Source organism: Kogia breviceps, chromosome 17, assembly GCF_026419965.1.
Source record: "Kogia breviceps isolate mKogBre1 chromosome 17, mKogBre1 haplotype 1, whole genome shotgun sequence".
In the NCBI taxonomy this organism is placed as follows: domain Eukaryota; kingdom Metazoa; phylum Chordata; class Mammalia; order Artiodactyla; family Physeteridae; genus Kogia; species Kogia breviceps.
Genome location: NC_081326.1, coordinates 51779780 through 51799195, shown reverse-complemented (window position 1 = coordinate 51799195; position 19416 = coordinate 51779780). Strand labels below are relative to the sequence as shown.

The 19416-nt window shown below is 45.0% G+C and overlaps 1 protein-coding gene across 26 annotated transcripts in view; it reads left to right on the top strand.

Annotated features, from left to right (window-relative positions):
• The window catches only part of SYBU (syntabulin), a 117534-nt gene that overhangs the window by 92208 nt on the left and 5910 nt on the right, over window positions 1-19416 (top strand). For 15 of the 26 annotated variants that reach the window (XM_067017900.1, XM_067017904.1, XM_067017906.1 and 12 more), the window contains one exon: window positions 13043-13145. In XM_067017900.1, coding sequence (XP_066874001.1) covers window positions 13043-13145 — 103 coding nt within the window. Of the gene's footprint in view, window positions 1-12486; window positions 12616-13042; window positions 13146-13227; window positions 13270-19416 lie in introns of those variants that run through there. The other 11 variants (XM_067017889.1, XM_067017898.1, XM_067017897.1 and 8 more) reach the window with 2 other exon arrangements.

The window sequence follows — 19416 nt, the reverse complement described above, 5'->3', positions numbered from 1 at the left end:
TTTGTAAAAATGAAAGCAGGAAGTGGTGAACAGGCAATAGGATGCGGAAGTAGATGTAAGTTGGTGTCGACATTCTAGTTTTTATGATGGGGCCGGTTTCTTCATTTATTATAATATTAAGTGTGAAGAAATAAACAAAACCAAAAATAGATAAACCAGTCAGTAAGTAAAAATATAGTCTCACATGAGCTAATGATGAGTGTGTGTCAAGAACCAGGGAATTTGATTAATCCAGTTCTGTGCTTCTGAAACTAATATTTAAACATGGCGGGCAAGTGGGAAACTAGCTCTCTGGGTTGCAGAGAAAATAATGCAATGCTGCTCCCTAGGCCCATGCTTGGGCTCCACACAGCACTGTGTGACCTGAAGTCTTGGCCACTCCCCCTGCTCTCCCGTCTCAGTTGGTACAGCTTACAAATGGAAATCACTAAGGACGGGGGTGGGTATCAGTAGATCATCAAAGATTGTCGGTAGAGTGACTTCAGACAAAACTAAGGTTTTAGTATCCCTGGAGTAGGAAGAACATGTATGCTTCCTTTTCTTTTATATCCACCTGTCTGAGAAAGGTCACATGTTTACATGTTTTGTCAGAGAAGCAAAGGTAGGAATTTTAGAAATTAAAAAGATCTATGTGTCCAGTGTAACTCTGGGGCCTGTGTCTTAGAGGGATTTTAAACTAGCCTGCTTCTAAATTGCGTTGATCACCTCTTTCCCGCGGTTGCTTCCCCTCCCCCCAGTGCTGTCTCCACACGCTGTTGCCTTCACCCCGGACGCGCATCCCTATGACTCTTCCTGCTACAGTCTTGGATTGTCGTGAATAGTTTCAAAAGCCAGCTAGTTCACTGGGCATCTCCATGGAATCTTAATCCTGCCAAGAGGGAATAGTATTTTCCTTTGTTGGCCGCTTTTAGCATCTAATTTATATTCCTCCTATGACGTTTGCCTCTTTCTGAAGACAGGGTCAGCATCTCAACTTGACATTTGCTAGGTGTGCAAAGAGCTGTGGGATGTACAGATATGAACTGATGAAATCTTGCCCTTGTGGAGATGTTGTCTCCTGAGTGCATTATTTGTGACCCCCTCCCCCAGACCCTGCGAGAAGGTTCGATGATTAGCTCTCTATTGTTGAGTGTGCTTGAGGCTTTCCTATGAAATTGGAGAGTTTAGTCAATACAGCCCAAGTCTGAGGATTTACTCGTTGATTTACAATCTAAAGGGGTGAGGAAGAATCTTTACCACACTCCTGTCAGAATCTTTTTCTGTTTGTTTATTTTCTTGCTTGTTTTGAATCCTTGCTCACCACTCACACCCCCCACCAGCCTCACCTCACTCCTGGCCTCTGCTCCAAGTTCTCCCTGATTTTGGCCTTTCATGTGTTGGGACCCAGATGTGATTCAGAGAGGGAGATCGTGAGAAGCAAAATAAAAATAATAGCAATATTTTAAAATGCTTACTGAGTGCTAGGCACTACTTTTTACATGCTTTTACATATATTAGTTTACACAATCCTTACAGCAACTCTGTAAGAAGGATACTGTTATCATTCTCCTTCCATAGAAGAAGGTGAGGCACAGAGAGGCTAAGTGCCTTTCCCAAGGTCACACAGCTAGTAATGGAGGCTACTAAACTATATTACCTCATAAAAAGTGAAGAGAAACAACTTCATGGGGATTGAAAATGTGAGAGAGAAAGAGAAAGGACAGATTATTTAGGAACCAAGGTGAAAGGATGTCGAGATATTAGAAGTGGAGCACGGCCAAGTGCTGACAAGGTCCAGTGATGGAACTCCACTGGTGGACTGTTTAAATGGAGCAAAGGGCAAGGGCAGTGCTGCTGTGAAAGCCAAGGGAGTGAGGCCTTGTGGGATGCAGCTTCAGTGTGGGAGGTGGGTGGTGGCCGCCCAGGAGCCTGTGAGCGGAGAGCAGACCTTGAGCGGTGTGCCCTGCAGGCCGTCACATAGCCGTGGCGGTGACGAGGATGGGGGCAGGCCGTCAAGGCTGTTAGGTCTTGGAGTCAATTTTAAAAACTGTGCTTAAGGACAGAGTGAGGTTTAAAAAAAAAAGAGAGAGAGAGAGATGCTGTTTTAGAACCCTCTTGCATGTCTCTGCAGCAAATTATAAATTATGTCATCTTCTTCCTAGCAAGTGGGTGATTCTGTTCCATCCATGGTCTCAAACTGCTGTCAGACAGCACTGTCTCAGCCTTACTAAGGGTGGAAAATGAGGGGACTTGGAAAAAGATCCGTCCTTTCCTTCTCCCTTATACTCTGGACTTAGAGTCCCAGACACAAAACCCAGCCCTGCTCTGACTTTGTAGTGCTGGTGGCATGTCAGTCCCCAGTTCTCTCTCCCACCCCTCACCATCTCCTTCCTCCCCCGTCCACTGTCCCCACGATGACACCCCTGCTCCGAACCCACCACTGCCACCTGAGTGCTACTCTTCCCTGATTTAGGTTTTGCTGCCAGACGCGGAGGGCGGGCACCTCATTTTGGTAAACACGGGATAAACACTTCTCCTTAAATAGAAGCAGCAGGCTCACCAGCTGGCTTTTTTTTAAGCGGGAGAAATTCAGTTGAGTAAATTCGACAAATCAAAGATCAGGACAATGTAAGAGTGAAGACTTCCTCAAGGAGGATTTGCTCTTGCTATTACCAGGCCCCCAAGATAATCAATGTAGGTGAAGTTCATGACCACTGTGGATGCAACCCTTCCCAGACCCATTTAGTGGGGGAGAGGGTTGCCCCTCAAGCCCACCTTCTTAAGGGCCTGTGCCCAATGCTTGTTCAGTGTGGGAGGCTCCGCATGCCCGTGTGGTTCCTTTGGTGCCCCTCAGCCTGTCAGCCAGGGACACCTTGACCACACCAGAGGCAGCCGGTTAGGGCTGGTGAGATGACCCAGAGGAGAGCCGGCTGGCTTGTGCGGTGTTTCTCTCTGCTGAATGATGTTTGACACCCCCAAGTCCAAGCTGTTCGGTCCTTCCTCTTTAAAACGGGAGTATGAGGACTTCAAACCATGGACCAACTGCTGACTGTCCTACTAGCTTTACAAATGAACATGTGTGCACTTGAGTTTGGCTGGAACTGGTACCTTCTGTATGTTTCCCCCTTGCCTTCCAATCCTCTGAAAATGCATTTAACCCAGGAAGGTGCTTCTGGAGAGCTGTGAGGGAACAGATCACTCTGTCAGTTAAACTCTTCTCGCCTGTGTACCTTGCCCTTGAATGAATGAACTCGTGTGGACAGCCTGGCCACCCGAACTTCCGCTCGCTCCCTTTCCACTTCCCGTCGAAGAAAGCTCTTGCGGTTTGGCTGGACCGCAGAGATTCCCTGTGCTCTTTATCTTTGGAGCGCCCCTCCTCACGGTATGTCCATGACCATCTGCTGCAAAATCATCTATCGTAATTATGTAAAATGCAGATTCCTGGGTTCCCCCGACCTTCTGAAGTGGAATTTCTGTGAGTGTTGCCCAGAAATCTGCACTATTGTTCAACTTCCCAGGTGACCCTTATGCATAGTAAGGTTTAGAAATCATTGCATTATTAATAATAATTATAAGATTAATATTTATGAGCATGTCAAACACTTTCCATGCATTTCACTTCCCATTCATTTCAACTTCACAACTAATCAACAAGGTAGGAATCACCCACCTAGAGCAGCCTGATGCATGGCACATGGCAGACGCTCAATAAATTTTTGTTAAACAATAAATTAACCTTTATATATATATATATACACACACACATATATACACACACACACACACACACACACACACACACACACACACACACACACACATAAATAAGGAAACTAAGGGTTAGAGAGGTTAAAAACACTTGGCCAAGAACACATGGCTAGTGAGAGGTGTAGCCAGGCTTTGTAGAGCCTTCTTTGGGTAGAGCTTGTTGGTGCGTGAACTTGCAGGCTGGCGCCCCCTTCTGGTGATGCTGGGTTGTGCCTGGCAGCGGTGCTGGAGGACCCCAGAAGCATCTGATTGGCCTTGGGGTGAATTGATTGATCTCTTCTCTAGCGCTCCCCTCTTGGCCATCTCTGGTGAATTGACACGGTCGCTTATTTATTTATTACTAACGACGAGAGGAGGCCCAGGGAAGCTGGGTGGTCATTCATGGAGCCCGACAGCACCCATTCTCTCTCCCCGCACTCTGCTGAGGTTGCGCAGTGCAGTCTTAATTTTCCTGGGGAGTGAGGCAGAAGGAGACTAGTTAGATCCCGAGTCCCTGAGGGAGATTAATAGGCTTTTTGCCTTGCTCAGAAACATTCGCTTCCTCCTTCCCTCTTGAAGTTTCTTTACACCCTCTTTGCTTATCAGTTCTTTCATCTCCTTTTCTTGGTCGGCAGGTAGGCTGTCTGTATTTCTGCCAAGGACAGGTGGCTGAGCCCGGCCAAGATAAAGGAGTGACTGTGATGGAGCTGTCTTTGACCTTTCGGCCCTCTTGTGCCTCCTCTTCCATGCTCCTTCCCTCCCTTTCTCCGGGGACTGGCCTCTGTCAGGACTTGAGCTGCAAACCTGTGTGCAGTAACCCAGGGGAAACTCTAGAGATATTTGGAGGCGTCCATGGGGAGTTTGTTTTAGGATCCACCATGGATCTTTATACATACTGTATTAGGTACACACACACACACACACACACACACACACACACACACACACAGTTAAAAACAGAAACATGCTCTCTACTGAGGGAAGACCGCCTTTTGTGAAGAGTGCCTATAAAGATGCCTGACTTGAGTGAGATAAGGCGTTTCCTATTGTGGGGCTTTTTAAGGGAAAGGTCTTCTGGACCCCAGACCGCTGTGCCAGTCATTCTAGTTAGAAATAATAAAAGCTAACATATATTGAGTGCTTGCTGTGTGCCAGACACTGTTCTAATTTCTTTGTATGTTTCGCCTAATCCCCACAATCCCTTAGCGATACCCACTATTAATATCTTCATCCCTATTTTACAGATGAAGAAACTGAGGCAGGGAGAGGGTAAACAACTCGCTCAAAGCTCCAGAGAGTTAGTAGAAGAGCCATGATTCAAACCCAAGTGGCTTGACTCCAAAGCCCTCTTAATACTGCACTATATGATGTGATTACTTTTATTGTTATCTTTTTAATTTATTTTTGGCTGTGTTGGGTCTTCGTTGCTGCATGTGGGCTTTCTCTAGTTGTGGCGAGCAGGGGCTACTCTTCGTTGTGGCGCACAGGCTTCTCATTGCGGTGGCTTCTCTTGTTGCGGAGCATGGACTCTAGGCGCACGGGCTTCAGTAGTTGTGGCGCACGGGCTTAGTTGCTCCACGGCAAGTGGGATCTTCCCAGACCAGGGATCAAACCCGTGTCCCTTGCATTGGCAGGCGGATTCTTAACCACTGCACCACGAGGGAAGTCCGTGATTACTTTTATTATATAATGATTTTCCTTTAAAGTTTTTAGATTTTTTTAAGGAAAAAAGAAAAAAAATCAGTTGCCCATAATTGCACTGTACCCCTATTTATAATTTTCATAACAAGGGTAATATAAGCACATGGTTAGGAAAGCCAAATGGCTCAGGAAGTTATAAAATGAAAATAAGAGGGCTTCCCTGGTGGCGCAGTGGTTGAGAGTCCGCCTGCCGATGCAGGGGACACGGGTTCTTGCCCCTGTCCGGGAGGATCCCGCATGCCAGGGAGCGGCTGGGCCTGTGAGCCATGGCCGCTGAGCCTGCGTGTCCGGAGCCTGCGCTCCACAACAGTGAGACCCGTGTACCGCCAAAAAAAAAAAAAAGAAAAGAAAATAAGAGTGTCTTTATATCCTCACTGTCCTATTTTCAAGGGAAACCATTATTAACAAATCTCTATTTTGTCCCTCAAGAAAAATGTTCTATGCATGTAGCAAGTTATATATTATTTAAAGAATTGTTTACACAGAAGCAAGCATGCCACACCCACTCTTATGCATCTTGTTTTTCTTGTCTAATAACAGGTCTTCTGGGTCTTTTCACTTCAGCACACACAGGTTCATGTCACCCCTTTTCATGATTGCAGCGTATCTTCTTAGGTTGCTGTACCACCTGACTTACCAATCAGTATTGAAGGACAATTTATATGTCTTTTTGAACGCTGATGTGCAGGATAAGTTCCGAGCAGTATAGTTTTCTTTTTTATGTACATTGCACCAATTCACACTCTCATTAAATCTTATCAGTGTTTTGTCCCAAACCCTTAACAGACCAGTGTTATCAAACTTTGATTTTCTTTTTTTGCCAATCTGATGAAAAAAATCTTTTTTTCATTTACATTTTTAATTTTATAAGTGAGATTGTATGGCTTTTCAGGTATATTGGTTGTTTATTTTTCTTTCTTTGCCATCTGCCTGTTCATGTCCTTTGCCCATTTTTCTGTTTGTTTTTTGTTGTTTTTTTGCTGATTTAATATGATTTTGGGTGGCCCGGGCCTGCAGCGGCTTGAAGCAGCAGGTTCCCAGCCAGTGATTGAGGTCGGGTCGCAGTGGTGAGAGCACCAAATCCTAGCCACTAGACCAGTGGTCAGTGACAAGGCCCTGGCCCTACGGCTTTACAGAAAAAGAATTCCCACAAGGACAGAAAGTAGTGAAACAAGTAAAGTATTTATTAGGAGAAAAAAGAAGTACGGTATGTGTGGATAGACACACAGGCGGGCTCAGAGACAGAGTCATGCCCTCATGGCAGTTTGAATCAATTTTATGGGGCATTTCTTCCGGGTTTCCTTTGGCCAATCATTTTGATCTGCCTGTTTCAGTCTGTATTTACTATATCTCAGGATTTTCCCATGTGTGTGCATGCGTGCATCTCTGAGCCAAGATGGATTCTACCAAAGAGGTCTATGGGTAGGTTGACATCCCTCCCCTTTTGACCTCCAAGGATCCTTTCTGCACATGTATAGTCGGGGAGGTCTCCTGACTTTGAAAATGAGGACTGTGTGGTCTCTTATCTCCTATCTGGGCAGGGCCCAGTCTCCTCTCTCAATTGTCCTCTTATTCCCATCTCAGAGTATCGATCCACAAGAAACGAACTCAAACCGTGTGCCCTGGGGGCCCATCTGTCTCCTGCCTCAGTTTGAGCTTTCGGTAAATTAAGGAAATTAGCCCTTTGTCTATAAATATGTTATAAATATTTTCTTTCAGTTTGTTATTTATTTTTGACTTTGCTATTTTATTTTTATGTGGTTAGATTTATGTTTATAGTTATATAGTTAGATTTATCAGTACAAAATTATTCAATTCTACACACTTTAAATTTGAACTTCTAAACAACGACCACCACCTGGTGAGGGCTGATCTTTTTAAAAAAAAAAAAAAAATTTATTTATTTACTTGGCTGCTCCAGGTCTTGGTTGCAGCTCGTGGGATCTTCGTTGCAGCATGTGGGATCTTTAGTTACGGCATGTGGGATCTAGTTCCCTGACCAGGGATGGAACCCAGGCCCCCTGCATGGGGAGTGTGCAGAGTCTTAACCACTGGACCACCAGGGAAGTCCCTGAACGCCTGTTTTTAAATGTTTACATATATGCTTTTAACTGTACGGCAGCTCCATACGGACATCAATCAGAACGAAGATAAATCTTTTCTGAAATTATGATAAAATGGAAATGGTATTTACAGTTTTTCAGAAAGACATGTTCTGATATGCAAGAAAACATATATATATATTTTTTTTTTTTTTTTTTTCTGAGATAAACACCTATGGGCGTTCTGGGAATAGTTTGCAAAAGCTAAAATAGGGCTTCCCTGGTGGCACAGTAGTTGAGAGTCCGCCTGCCGATGCAGGGAACACGGGTTCGTGCCCCGGTCCGGGAAGATCCCACATGCCGCAGAGCGGCTGGGCCCGTGAGCCATGGCCGCTGGGCCTGCGTGTCCGGAGCCTGTGCTCCGCAACAGGAGAGGCCACAACAGTGAGAGGCCCGCGTACTGCCAAAAAAAAAAAAAAAAAAAAAAAAAGCTAAAATAAAAATCCTCTTTAGGCTGTGAAGCAGTTTTTGGATTCCTTGGCTGGGCCCCCAAAGCTCTGCAGCTAAGAGTCAGTGCTACTGAACATACTTGGAGTAGCTTCTTCTGTAATTACATGTGTCCACTGCTCCTGAATAGTGCTGCTTGGTTTCAGTGAAAATGGCTTCCCTCTCCTCCCTAGAGACCTTTAAATAAAAGATCTGTGTATCTGTGTGGGGGGGATGGGAGGATGAATTGATGGGAGACTGTTTTGTTTTGTTTTTAATTTGCTGCTTCTATTTGAGGTGGGGATATAGATGGCCAACCTGAATTAATTTGATAGCTTTGTGGTGGCAAAGGATAAAGGAAGGTTTGGGGCTGCTTAAAGCAGTGGTTTAGGATGGCTTAATGCAGCTTCGTAGACGTCAGGATGGCTCTGTTCTCAGAGGCCTGTGATGTTCTGATGTATGAGGAATCCACAGTCTCCTGAAAGGAGGCAAAAATAATAACGTCCTAAGAGACCGAATCACAGGCAGTGTTTTTAAAAAATACATCTAGTTATCAGTTTTTGCCCGTATTCTTTTTGTTTCCATTTACCCTTCCTTCTCTAATTCCCAGCCTTACCATCACATGCACAGAATGCTTATTACCCTAAGGTTATGAATAAAAGTAAAGCCTCTCAAGAGGATCCAGCAGTACTACTGAACAAAAAACGTAGCTCCCTGATAGTTGGAAAGCCGGCTGCAGGGTGTGTAATCACCAGGACATTGACATCACAACTATCTTAAAGGTCATCAAGTGCATCCTCCGTGTTTAGTCCTGGAACCCTGCTCCGCCAACCCCAGCAGCTGATCGGAGGACGACTTGGATATGCATATTTTTAAATTCCCTTCAGCTTTTCAAGCACAGCTCTTCAATGGCCAAATACTGTTTCCTGTGCTCTGTTGAAGTATTCCCTGTGGCATCAGAGATTTACCAATCAGGTGTCTACACACGGGCAGGTGGGGGCAAACACTTCCTTGTCCACCAAAACTGCTTTTGGCTAATGCCATCCAAAAAATCCCTATTGAATATATACTAAAAGTCTTAAAATGAGTAAATACTATGGCTTAAATATTCTACTTTTAGGAATTTATTCTAAGGAAATAATCAAACAAGGATGTAAATTTGTATGCCCAAGGATAGCCATTAAGCCCGTGTTTAAGAGCAAGGACCCTGGGCTTCCCTGGTGACGCAGTGGTTAAGAATCCGCCTGCCAGTGCAGGGGACACGGGTTCGAGCCCTGGTCCGGGAAGATCCCACATGCCGCAGAGCAACTAAGCCCGTGCGCCACAACTACAGAGCCTGCGCTCTAGAGCCTGTGAGCCACAACTACTGAGCCCATGCACCTAGAGCCCGTGCTCCACAACAAGAGAAGCCACTGCAACAAGAAGCCCGCACACCGCAACGAAGAGTAGCCCCGCTCGCCGCAACTAGAGAAAACCCGCGTGCAGCAACGAAGACCCAACGCAGACAAAAATAATTAATTAACTTTAAAAAAAAAGATATAATTTTTTTAAAAAAAGAGCATGGACCATGGGGTCAGACGGCCTGGGTTCCCTCTTGGCTCTACTTCTTATTGTGTCACCTGGTGAGCCTCACTCAACTTCTCTGCCTTAGCTGTCCCTACCTCATAGGGTCTGTCTGTCCTGTCATGAGAAATAAATGAATTAATATGTAAAAGATGCTCAGGATGGTTTCTGGCACATATAGTTTTTGCTTCTAATGATAGAAAAATTGGACATAGCCTACATATTCATTGATTTAATAGAACAAAATGTGCCGTGTTTTAAAGATATTCACATATTAAAAGAAAAACAATTAGGTTACATAATAATGTATTAAGTATGAATGCTGGATAGTTACATGCCCAAAGGTTATTCTTTGGTGATGGAATTATAGACTATATTTTTCCCTCTGCATCATTGCTGTTTTCTAAATTTTCCACAAAGGAGATGTATAGTATAATAAAAGTTGTCTTTTTAACCCCTGCAGAATAATAATAACAGCTAACGTTTACTGAGAGCTTACAACAGATCAGGTGTTTTTCTAAGATGGCAGATAGATATTCATTGCTTACAATAACCCTACGAGGCAGGTGCTATGATCATCAATCTCCATTTCACGGATTAAGAAATTGAGGCAGAGAGAGGTGAAGTTATGTGCCTACATCTTCCATCTAGCAAGCAGTAGAGGTGGGGTTTGAACCTGGGCTGTCTGACTCAGGGCCTATGTTTTTTAGGTTAAGAACTCTCTTTGTATGATTCTAGTAACCCAAAAGAGCATTGAACTGCATACAGCACCCATGACAATCACCTAGTTGCATATACTGTTTAAAGGAAATGCATTAAGGAGTGCCTCTCCTTCCCGGTGGGTGTCTTTGTTGCCAGATAATAGATAAATAAGAGGTTTTCAGGCCTCCAGCCTTCTTCTGAGTTTTCTTAGTAAATGGGGAGAATATATTCAGATCACCCAGTAAAATTGACTTTTCTGTGTATCCCTTAAAAAGAGTGCGTGGACTTTACATGGCAATAAGCAAACTGGAAATAGTTTATATTTTTAAAAATCATAAACAGAAATAGTTAGGGAGCATGTACATTTGTCACTGTCATAGTACTCAAACAGTAAAGAGTCAATATATTGAGCGCCAGGGGCAATAAAGTTGTCCCTTCAGTTCAGGGTACATAATTACTGCAGATCAGAGGCATCGTGAGGTAACGATGGATTTTCAGCAATTGTCTGTCTCTGTTCTAGAATTTCCATTTTTATGCAGGCAGTTAAATTGTAATCGATGGATTTTTGCATACCCTTTAAAGAGTGAAAATTGGGTGTTTCGGAGTAATAATTTTACATTAGAAAATAGTATCTTACACTTGGTGGCTGCAACCATAGGATCTATTTTTGAAAACTGTCCACCTTTCTCATTTAATAACCAACCCGGTAATGTACTAGCAGACAAGGCTGGTTGAATTAGGCTGTCAGGACTAGTGTTTTCCTGGATAGCACTACCAATCATGAGTCCTTGAGACTGTTAAATACTACAGGTTAGCCAGCACATTACTCAGACGCAACTAATTAGGTGCAGGGAGCTTCTGGGAGTTCATTACATCATTAGATGTAATGTCTCTGAAATCCAGAAGGAATAGCCCGTCCCAGTTCTGATAAATTGCTACTTAATCCTCCCAGAATTCTGCAGGATTTGGGATTCACTGCTGTCATCTGCACTAAGAGGTCCTTCTTGATCCATTTCCCAGAAGAGGCTGACCTTCCTGAGAGGTCCTAGAAACCAGGGAAGGGATTTTTCTCTCTCTTTGCCTTGCTGTCATTGACGTTCCCCTCCAGCAACTCTGAAACACCCCATTAGTGAGAGCACCTGTCCGCCAGTGGGCTGATCTGGCTGCATCTTGTCCCTATGGCTCATCTTGACTGTGGGGGAGAGGCAGTTTATGGAGGAACCTCTCCTGCCCCTGCTTCTAACCACTGCCTTCCTGAGGACATGTTATCACAGGGGTATTATGGGATTTGGTCCTGGACAGGATTCATCACCCACAAGTCTTCGACAAATAAATCAGCTTTGGTTTCCTCAATAGTAGAAGAGTGAGATTAATATCTGCCTTACAAAGCTGTCAAGATTAACAGATACAAAGTATAGAAAGAATTTTGAACAGGGCCTGGAACCTAGTATACTCTCAATAAAGACTTGTGATCGTCAATAAAGGATGATTACTGATCACTGCTTGTTAGAAATGCAAGGGATTTAGATTATTCATATTTTCCTGAACTCAGAAATGCGATCTGGCTCTGGGTTTTAGACCAGAAGAGTCACAAATTGTGGCATAGGAGTTGAGAAACAAGGTCAAATAAAACTGTGTACCTATCAGATTGATTTTTCCAAAAACAACTGGAATTTCTTCTTTAAAAATAAAAGGCTTCCCTGGTGGCGCAGTGGTTGGGAGTCCGCCTGCCGATGCAGGGGACACGTGTTCGTGCCCCGGTCCGGGAGGATCCCACATGCCGCGGCGCGGCTGGGCCTGTGAGCCATGGCCGCTGAGCCTGCGCGTCCGGAGCCTGTGCTCCGCAACGGGAGAGGCCACAGCGGTGAGAGGCCCGCGTACCGCAAAAAAAAAAAAAAAAAAAAAAAAAATCCTGGTTCTCTTCTTCCTGTTGTTCTGTTACCTCTTCCATGCCTCTGCACTTCCCCAGGCAATGCATGGAATGTTTTCATTATTACTATTTCAGAACTATGTATTTTTTTGTTAAAAATGAATTTATATTAGTTATTCTACCACACAGCATGTTTCCAATTACACACTGAACTCCAGTCTGTGCTCAAATGTAACGTGATATTTGTAAACTAATAAACCCCTCCGGTCACCCCCAAAACTATTCAAATTTCAATTTCATTCACAGCTTCTGTCACTGTCACTGTGAACTTTCCCCCCTCTCTTTGGAAATGTTCAGTTCCTGCTGTTTGTTAAGGTTCTGTTCTTCGTAGAAAAGCTGCAGCTGCAGCCAGAGAAGGCGGATCATCAGATAGCGCCGGTTGGAGCTGTTATCTGGAGCGCAGGCTTTCCCCATGACAGCTTCTAGACGGTTGCTCATCTCCAGACCCTAACGTGCCAAAGTCAAGTACGGCTAGACGACTACAAAGCCTAAAGATAAACTCTCTGGGAAAAACTCCTTTGGGGGTGGCGAGCAGGCTTTTCGTTCTGCTGAACCGGGGCCGGCACGTTGGTGTTGCCGGGAGCGCTGGCGCACAGGGAGAGGCTGGCACTGGGCCGGACCCGGGTCACCGCTACTCCCCTGCAGGAAGCCGGCATCTGTGCAACCTGCCTCACTGTGCTCCCAAGCTGTGCTTAGGAAACGACGCCCTCATGCCTGCGCCTTCTCTCGTCTGCTTTGCGGAAAACGCTGGGAGCCTGGGGGCGCTGGAACCCGGCCACTTGCTGAGTCCGTGTGCAAACGCGGGGAGCCAGGGACGTCGGAGGGCAGGGAACGGGCCAGCGAGTTCTCGGGTTTCATTTCCTTCATGCTTCTCTCCCCCTTTGTTTTTCAGGGAGCGAAGCCGATTTTAGCTCCTCGAGCAGCACGGGCAGCATCTCGGCCCCTGAGGTCCCCATGTCTGCAGCGGGAAGCAAGCGGTCCTCTTTCTCACGCAAGTAGGCCCGCCTCCTGCCTCCTGCTCTGTAATTGTTAAGACGCGTTACACGGGCGACTGACCTGTACTTTACGTTTCTCTAGAACCACCTGGATTACTGTGCGTTCCGATTTTATGCTTATTCAGTGAGTGCTTTTCGTTTGGTTGGTTTTTACAGTGATTCACAGTTGGTACTTTTCCCAACCTCACCTCCCTCGGTCGGTCACGACGCGTTTGCCCCGTGTTCCTCCGCCCGCGACGCCCTCGTGCAGCCCGGCGCCTTCCCTCCGTGCTCTCTCCTTCCCTCACCCACCTGTGTGCGCACCTGAGGATCAGGCTAGGCGTCGCCCACTTCGCACCCTGCCGCCCCTTCATGAATCTGTCCTCTTAGCTGTAAAGCCTCTGACTTCACCCTTTCTTTCCTCTAGCTGAGCTTCCTTTTTTGTCTTTGTGAAAGAAGCATAGTGACCCTCTGGCCACCTCCAACGTTCACTTGGGGAAGGGGTGAAGAAAGTATGGAGTTCATAGGCCTGGGTGCCCCCTACCCTCCGAAAGAGGCAGTAGAACAGAATAGCTAAGCGTGAGGGCTCTGGAGCCAGGCTACCTTGGTTTGAAAGCCCGCTCCACCATCTACAGGCTGTGTGGCCCTGAGCAATTTGCTCAACTTTTCTACGCCTCAGTTTTCTCACCTGGAAAACAGGGCTACAGTCATACCCACCTGGTAGGGTTTATTGTTAGGGTTAAAGTAGTTAATTCAGGTAAAGTGTGAGGTCATTGCTTCAAGCGTAGTAAACGTCAGCAGGTGTTCGCCGTTGGTGCCGCTTGGACTGGGGGAGAGAAGGACTGTGGGGGAAATGAGAGCCACTGTTCACGTTTGGCGGGACAGCTAGTCAGCCCCAGGATTCTCTGCTGCCGTCAGTGGCTTCATTTATTCATTCAGTACGTATTTACTGAGCATCTACTGTGAGGCAGTTTCTAGAGATATGGCAGTAAACAAAACTTATGAAAAACTATTTTCATTCTAGTAGAGAAAGAAGGATAATAAATGCATATATATTTTTCAATACAGTGAAAGGATATGGAGGGTGATAGGATGTTTGGTATATTCTAGATAGGCTGGTTCCTGGAGATTCTGTGAGGAGGTGAGATCTGGGCAGGGACCTAACAAAGCGATGGAGCGAGCCACACGGCGCAGGGGTGACTGTCACTTGACTGTCCTGGGCCTCAGTGTCCAAATGTGTAAAAAGGAGATTGGACCACATGATTTTTAAGGTTCCTTGCTGAAGAAAAGCTGTTTCGTTTCTAAAAGCTTGCATTTCCAGGACTGAGCAAGCAAATGTTTCCCACTTCTCTCAGGTGAGCAGAAGATACAGCTGATATTTATAAAGGGACCTGAGATCCCCAGTGCAGAGTTTTATTGTTAAAGCTGAAGGCAAACAAACTTGTAACTAAAGAGTGAAGTCCACAGTGAAGAAGCACAATTGTTCTTCAAAATAGATAAATACCATTTATTTTGGAAATAAAGTGCCTCTGGGATCACAGGATGTAACTATAAACATTCTCTGTACAAATCAGACGTGGCTTGCTCTGAGAATAAGCCATTTATCTCACCCATTCAAGAAATTAGCACATACCCATGGTATAAGGCATCAAAGAACAGAGAGGCAAAAGAAAAAAGAAATGGCATGAAGAGCAAGCCAATTTTGTTAAGCATTTCGAAGGAATTTGTGTTTGTGGTTAAATTCCAAGGTAATGTCAGTTATACTGAGTGACTTAGAGAAAATATTCTAGTCTGGAATCCATGAATTCTCTCAGTGATGAAAAATTGATGTGTTAAACATAAAGTAGTTAAATATAATTATGTGCAAATCAGATATATGCTTAATAGACAGGAAATTGAAATAGGTAAATGTTCTATCCATTATGTTCCTTTTTTTTTTATCTGACCCAGGCACAGAGCACTATCAGTAGATATCTGGGATGGAACATCTCAGGTGTTTCACGTAATCTGTGTGTTCTACAGGACCATGCATTGAGGATAGCTCCTCTAGGTGGGCCGGGTATCCATGCAAAACTTTAAAATAGCTTATGATCCTTTTAATTGGCTGGTTCCTCCTGTAATAAATGAATTTTCTTTGTGGAGAATTAGATCCTGGGAGGAAGGCTAGCGGGAACATTTGGTGAAGGGGTGGGGGAAACGAAGGACAGGGGTAGCTGGAAAGAATGTTGTTGACAGGTAATTTTAAAAACAAAACTTGGGCTTCCCTGGTGGCGCAGTGGTTGAGAGTCCGCCTGCCGATGCAGGGGACGCGGGTTCGTGCCCCGGTCCGGGAAGATCCCACATGCCGCGGAGCGGCTGGGCCCGTGAGCCATGGCCGCTGAGCCTGCGCGTCCGGAGCCCGTGCTCCGCAACGGGAGAGGCCACAAGTGAGAGGCCCGCGTACCGCAAAAAAAACAAAAACAAATTTAAAACAAAACTTAAGAGATTTACAAACCATCTCTTCTTAGAGAAGGCCAACTCTGCTGATATTTCTGAGGAATTCTCTTTCTTAAACTAGAACCCTAGGGCTTCCCTGGTGGCACAGTGGTTAAAATCCGCCTGCCAATGCAGGGGACGCGGGTTTGAGCCCTGGTCCGGGAAGATCCCACATGCCGCGGAGCAACTAAGCCCACGTGCCACAACTACTGAGCCTGCGCTCTAGAGTCCACGTGCCACAACTACTGAAACCTGCACACCTAGAGCCCGTGCTCTGCAACAAGAGAAGCCACTGCAATGAGGGACCCATGCACCACAACAAAGAGCAGCCCCCGCTCGCCACAACTAGAGAAAGCCCGTGCACAGCAACGAAGACCCAATGCAGCCAAAAATAAATTAATTTTAAAAAAGCAACAACAAAGCTAAAACTCTAATCTTAATCAGAGGCAGAGAGAAGTAAGAAGAAGAAAAAAAAAAAAAAGCTCAGGATCTGGAGTCAGATGGACCTGGGCTTGAGTTCAGCGTCCTTTGCTTATTAGATGCAAGACCCAGGGCCCCGAGCCTCAGTTTCCTGTTCTGGAAAATGGGGTAATAATGGCTTCTACCTCACTGATTTAAATGAACTGATAGGTATGAGTGCTTAACACGGTGCCCAGAACTCAGGAAGAGTCATTACATGCTTGTTTAAGTCAATAGTGATAAAAATAATTCTAACGGGCAAGATGCTGCCGCTGTTGCTGCTGCTGGTGGTGGTGGTGGTGAATATGATCGTATTAGTTTGCTCAGGCTGTTATAACGAGACACCGTAGACTGGGGGGCTTAAACAACAGAAGTGTACTTTCTCACAATTCTGGAAGCTAGAGGTGCAAGATCAAGGTGTCAGCAAGACTGGCTTCTGTGGAGGCCTTGCTCTTTGGCTTGTAGATGGCTGTCTTGTCCCTGTTTCCTCACCTAGTCTTTTCTCTGTGCCTGTCTGTGTCCAAATTTCCTCTTCCTATAAGGGCACTAGTCAAATTGGGATTAGGGCCCTCCCTGAAGGCCTCATTTTAGCATAAATACCTTTTTTAAAGCCCCGTTTCCAAATACAGTCACATTCTTAGGTACTGGGGGTTAGGGCTTCAACCTGCGAATTTGGGGAGGACACCATTCAGCCCATAACAGTGACGATGATCCTGGTGATGGTGGTGGTGGTGACAGTGAGGGTGTTACCTGAAGGAAAGGGCAAGGCCTGGAGAATAGAGAGTCACCTGGGTGCCTCCTGAGGATCCCTTCTTCACTTCTCCCTTTCTCTCACTTTCCAGTTACTGGTTCAGATTTGCAGGAAGGGGGTGGGGTACCAGAATTCTATCTCCTCTCTGTGGGCTGCATTCTTTTTGTCCATCAGACCAAGGGATTTGGGGAGGGCTAGGAAGGTAGTGTCAGATTTGCCTGTGCACGGCCTTGACAAACATGGAATCCTGTCTTCTCCATTGTAAATGTTTTTTATTATCATCCACAATGAGTTTGTACCCACATATGTTAGCATTTGAACTAAACTAAATGTAAGGAACAGAACTGATAATTTAAAGCATGTAGTTTCTTTTTTAAAAGTTAGCTGTTACAAACAGCCTAATAACTCATTTCCTGAAATATATTTCAAGACTCAGTTATACCTTAGTAACGTTTGATAGTTTGAAGTTTTTGCTGTATTCTGTATAGCAGATGAGTTCTTACAAAATCCTCATCTCATTTAATTTGTATGTCACTAATCATGCATCTTAGTGCATGCATCAAACTAAAGAAGTCCGTGGTAAACCCTTCAGGTAATAACCACACACCTAGCCAGTACCTACTATACCTGTTTACAAGACCCAAACAATATATTCCATTTGTATAAAGCTGGAGACATTTCTGTAGAGTTGAGACCTGGATTTAAATCCCAGTTGCGCTGTGAGTTCTTGAACCAGTTTCTTTTTTCCCCTGAGCCTCAGTTATTTCACATAACTGAGTACTGCCTGTACTTCACATAATATAAAAGGGAAGTGATCATTGTACCAGTCTTATTGCCATAAGCCTTATTGCCATGATGGTCAAAATTAAATGAAACAATGTTCATAGAGCACGTGCAGCTAGGCTTGGGTCACAGAAGGTTCCCAGCAAAGGTTAACTCAGAATAGAATTCCCCAGGTCCACATGAGGGATAGCTCTTTACTCTTTCTCCTAACTTGTAATGCTTGACTCTTCATCTTTCTCGTAGCCTCATTAAGAAATATTCAGGCCAACAGAAGTGAAGCACAGAGAGGCACATCCAAGCCAGAGTACATATTCTTTTCTGCCCCACACCCACCAAAGAACTGCTGAAGTTGGTTTGTCACAAAGCCACCAGCCCATCTGTTCCATATAAAGTGTCCTCTTCTCACAAAAAAGGAGGCAGAGTCCATGTGGATGATTTCAAAAGGAAAGAACTTTTTAACTTTAGAATTCGGTGGTGTTTCATTTATATGTGATTTACTGGGTTGACTGCTAGTTCAAGTTGTATTCGATTTTAAGTAAGTAATTGTGATTCTGGAGCCAAGTAGACCCCCACACACACTCATACTCACACTCACTCATGTTTCTCAGTGCGATGTGTCCGTTGGATACAGTTGTAATCAAAATTGCAAAGAGGGACTGACAAAAATAAGTCCTGCTATATGAAAAGTATCTTGTTCCCTTTTGTTTTCTTGTAATGTCAGCAAGAGATATTCCTGACATAGACGTCCTACCCTATTTAAGTAATTTCAACATTCTCTAGATGCTTCCTTACACTCCAGGGTATCGAATTTAACGGAACTAGATTAACAGGGAAGTTCAAACAGTTTATCCAGAAACAGTACCCTGCAGTTGAATTGCCCTAAACAGCTTGTCCATTCTTTGATTTATTTGCACATCAACTCTGTGAAAGTTATCATATATCCCCAATATTAAGTGGTTTACTTGCCTGAGTTCCTGGTAAGTGGCAGTGCCAGGACTTCAACCCAGTTTATTCACTTAGCAGTCATTTAGGAAGAACCTAGCACGTGCCAGGAGGTAGTGGGGATGTAAAAGCACAGGCTGTGTTTCTGCCCTCAGGATGCCCTAGTCTAGTGGAAAAGACAGACAGACGTGCAGTGGTGATGCACTGTGATAAGGTCCACGGTGAAGTCTGCACAGGGTGTTGGGAGGCACCAGTGAACAGCACCTACACTGGCCTAGGGAATGAAGGGTCCAGAGAAGGCTGCTTGGAGTAGGTTCCCATCAGTCTTGAAGTAGGAGGTACCCAGAGGCTCAGGATAGGAGCAGAAGAACATTCTAGGCAGAGAAAATAATAAGTTCGGAACTAAAAAGATGATGGAGAGCACGGACCATCAGGAAACTGTACATCGTCTGGAATGCAGGGGGAGGAAGAGCAGAGATGCGTTGGATGCGGTGAGAGGATCAGACCTTGTGAGCTGTATTAAGGGGTCTGGCCTTTATTCTGGCGGCTGCGGGGAATCATTGAATGGCTTTGAGGAAGCCAGTGATACTCAAATTCCATATTGGAAAAGCCACTCTCAGCACAGGCATGGCCTCCATGCTGGAGGGGCAAGATAAGAAGCAGGGAAACAAGTGGGGGGCTAACATTAAAGCAGTTAAACGATAAAGGTTGTGCTATGTCATTGGGGATGGAAAGAAAAGGAAAAAACATAGGTGGTTAAAATTATAGACTATACGTTTATGTGGGTTATATTTATCCTGTCTTTTCCTTCTTCTTTATGGGCAAACCCCTTCTCCCCCATCCTCCAAATGAAACACCCTAATTTTCTTACCCAACATGAGC